We start from the raw sequence: 3,370 nt of genomic DNA, 5'->3' as shown, positions 1-3,370 counted from the left end.
TTGCTAGACATACAAAATTAGTTCTCTAAGCAGGTTAAAAGATAGAAAGGGCTAATTGGGAATTACTGATTTCTCTCCTGGATTTGAGCAAATCCAGGCATGTCAGTCTCCTTATCTTTTTGTGAAGGCCATTAGCCATGGAGAATTTAAATGTCGACATTATAGTGAGCTAACAAATTTGAAATCCAGTTCAACCAGCTTGTATTCATTTTAGTTTTATAAAAATGAAAGATAAGAAGAACCACTGTTATAGACGTTCTAGTTGGAGCCTGACTGTCTGAGTAAGGAGGGTTGCTTTTGTGGTCAGTGCAGGCGCCCCGTCTTGCACATCAGACCTGTACATTGGGGACAATGTCTGGAAGCTTCTACTTTGTCATTATAGGCCATCACAATAATACAGTTTGGTTTTTTTTTGGTTTTGGTTTTTGGCAGGGCAATTGGGGTTAAGTGACTTGCCCAAGGTCACACGGCTAGTACATGTATCAAAGTGTCTGAGGCTGGATTTGAACTCGGGTTCTCCTGACTCCAAGGCCGGTGCTCTACTCACTGTGCCACCTAGCTGCCCCAATAATACAGTTTTTGAAATAAAATTTTTACCAGCTGGAAAAGTGGAATCTAAGGATCATCATCATTATCTTAACAAGTTCATAGCTCATGCAGCCCTTAGCCTAGTAGATGAAAATATATGGTTATCTAACAATATGTACCTGAAAACTGTGGACAAATTCAATGAGTGGTTTGTCTCTGCTTTTGTTACTGCAGACCATAAGATATTTCTTATGCTTCAGTATGTAAGACAAGAAGATAGAATAAAGAATTTCTTTAGTGATATCTATGATTTATATATAAAGTTTGCGATGAATCCATTTTCTGAACCAAATCCACCCATTCAATCAAGTGCATTTGATAGAAAAGTTCAATTTCTTGGGAAGAAACACCTCTTAAGCTAAATACAAAAAACTTTTCAAATATGTGATGTCATAGTATGCATTGTAACTGAGAGCCAATCAAGTTTACTGTGTCTAGTCTTGGCTTTGGAAGCCTCTGTAAATTAACCTCCTTTCTAGTTAGAAAGATAATAAAGCACCTTTTGTTGTCATTATTGCAGATGATCCAACCAAAATAACATATACTTTTGAAAAATACCGTATTTATGAAGGATGCTAGATGAAGTACCCTGACAATTATTTTTGCTTTAAAAATTGTTTAGAAGATTCTACTTTGGCTAATCTAATATGATCTTAATTAAACTGCAAGTTAGGCAAATGTCACACTTTGATTTGGTTAACAGATCTTAAACTAAAATATAAAAGTTGGCTCACAGTAGGGAATAAAATTTATAGCACACATGTGGATTTTTAAATTCATAAACATAGGCAATACTCATAGTGCTGAAGAAGAGATTTTTTTGTTTGTCAAATTTTGTGCTAAGTACAAAAGAGAGCATCAAGTATCAAGTCTGGCAAAAATACCAAAAAGAAAGAAAACTTAGAGCACATATATAAGACTCTACCTATAAATGAAATGAAGTGCTTGTGGAGACCAAAAGTTAAGTACACAAATAGTAAACTTTTACATAATCTTTAATCATTGTTATGTATTTGAAATCTTGAGGATGTTTTCTTTCCTCAAGAAGAAGAACAGGAATGATAACTGAATTTCCTCTTGATAAATTAGCTTAGTACTTTTGTAAAAGCATTTGAGTTATTTGCATATTTTAGCTTTCATGAATAACCTGCATTAAATTAAAGTTTGGCAGTTTGATAGTGAGCCATAGTGACTACAACTAGGAAAGTTGCCTGGGGTTTTTTGCATTGTAGAAAGTATGGAATCTTATTCTATAAATTATGTGTTATGTTTGCAAATAGATGATCACAATTAAATAGTTCCTTGAAAAACTACAAATGTCTAGAATTCAATATGATAAAAGGGAACTTTTAAGTAAAAAAAGAAAGATTAAAAAACATTAACAGATATGTGGTTTTATTTGTAAAGGAAACTCCAATGTAGGATGGCACCTTCTCTATAACTTATAGTCTGTTGGTTAGAACCAGCAGTGTGCTAGTAGATGTTTAACAATCAGATCTTGGGGGAGTACTGGGGTGTGTACTGTACACACAACACACTTTTAAGTTTAATCTGTACTATTAATGTTTTCTCCATAGCTTTATTAAGTCTAGGCAATCAACAAACCAAGAAATCAATTTTGAAAGTATAAATGCTCACACTGAAAATTTAATAACTGGCAAGCTGGTTGGAGCTGGTTCCAACACACACACCCCTCCTCCCAGCTAGATAGAGCACAGGTAGATTAATTCACATGCCTAGGATCACTTGGCCACTGTGTGTCAGAGAGAAGTATTGAACTGGGGTCTTCTTGGCTCAAAGACCAGCTCTCTTTCTCCTATGTCACACTACTTATGACTTTTCTATATTTGAGAGGGATGCTGTGCCTGAGAGATTCAGACAATTCTTCTTTGACTTTTCTGACAATCCTTTTGAGCTGAGATTGACAGTAAGAGCAGGAAATAAATATGACACAACCCCAAATACCCCAATCAAAACTCCACTGGGTCTATAGCCCAGGTAGGATTATTTATTTACCCCTGAAGGTGAAAGACCAACTAAAACCCACATTCTCCATTCTCATCTACTGAAGTTCTATCCAAAGCATAAGCTTCTGTCACATTGTGTCCAAATTACAAGGCAGGTCCCAGAAGAATTTGGTTGCATCTCTATCCAGCTTTCCCTGTAACAGGATAATTGCTTCAAGGATATATATTTTTAAATGTAATAAAACTAGTAATCAGTTCCTGGCAGGCAGGTTAGAGGAAGTACAAGACAAAACCTTAGAACTAAGGTGCTTAGATTGCTATTATCTTGTTTTCAGTTAGGGAAAGAAATAACCTTTCTATCCAAAAAACTTTTCAGTTAGGGAAAACCACTACCCAAGCATGAAAAATGACAAGGAAAGAAATTGAAAATAAGTTTCCTTTAAAAGATCATTAACCTTACAAATTGGCTTTTCAATGTTATAAAGAAATTTGAAAACCATTCTTTTTTTTATTCGTTGTAAAACCTAAATTAAGGTTATTAATGCACAAATAAATGAGAGATGATGGCATTATTGAATAATTAGCCTATTCTTTTTTCTTTCCGTTGGGCTTAACTTTTGCTACTAAAACAGTGAATAATTCATGTTGTCTAAATATTTTTTGGTGGAAAATTTTTTCCCTTTGATTTTCTCTAGGTGATGCAGAAACATTAGCTTTTTTGGCTCTTATATTGGAAACACTATGTAGGTTTCTAAAGCTAAGTTTGTCAGAACTTGCCTTTGGGAATCATAGGCATTTAGAAGGGGTTGATTAAC

The 3,370-nt window shown here is 34.6% G+C and overlaps 1 protein-coding gene across 1 annotated transcript; it reads left to right on the top strand.

Annotated features, from left to right (window-relative positions):
• The first annotated feature begins 351 nt into the window (after nucleotides 1-351).
• LOC118830168 (trafficking protein particle complex subunit 2-like) lies at nucleotides 352-950 on the top strand. Its single transcript, XM_036737068.1, has 2 exons — nucleotides 352-415; nucleotides 577-950. Exons 1-2 carry the CDS (start codon nucleotides 352-354, stop codon nucleotides 948-950), a joined length of 438 nt encoding a protein of 145 aa, XP_036592963.1.
• Nucleotides 951-3,370: the final 2,420 nt, after the last annotated feature.

This window comes from Trichosurus vulpecula, chromosome 8, assembly GCF_011100635.1.
Source record: "Trichosurus vulpecula isolate mTriVul1 chromosome 8, mTriVul1.pri, whole genome shotgun sequence".
Lineage (NCBI taxonomy): Eukaryota > Metazoa > Chordata > Mammalia > Diprotodontia > Phalangeridae > Trichosurus > Trichosurus vulpecula.
The sequence above is the reverse complement of the archived record's forward strand: the minus strand, read 5'-3'. Positions and strand labels throughout refer to the sequence as shown.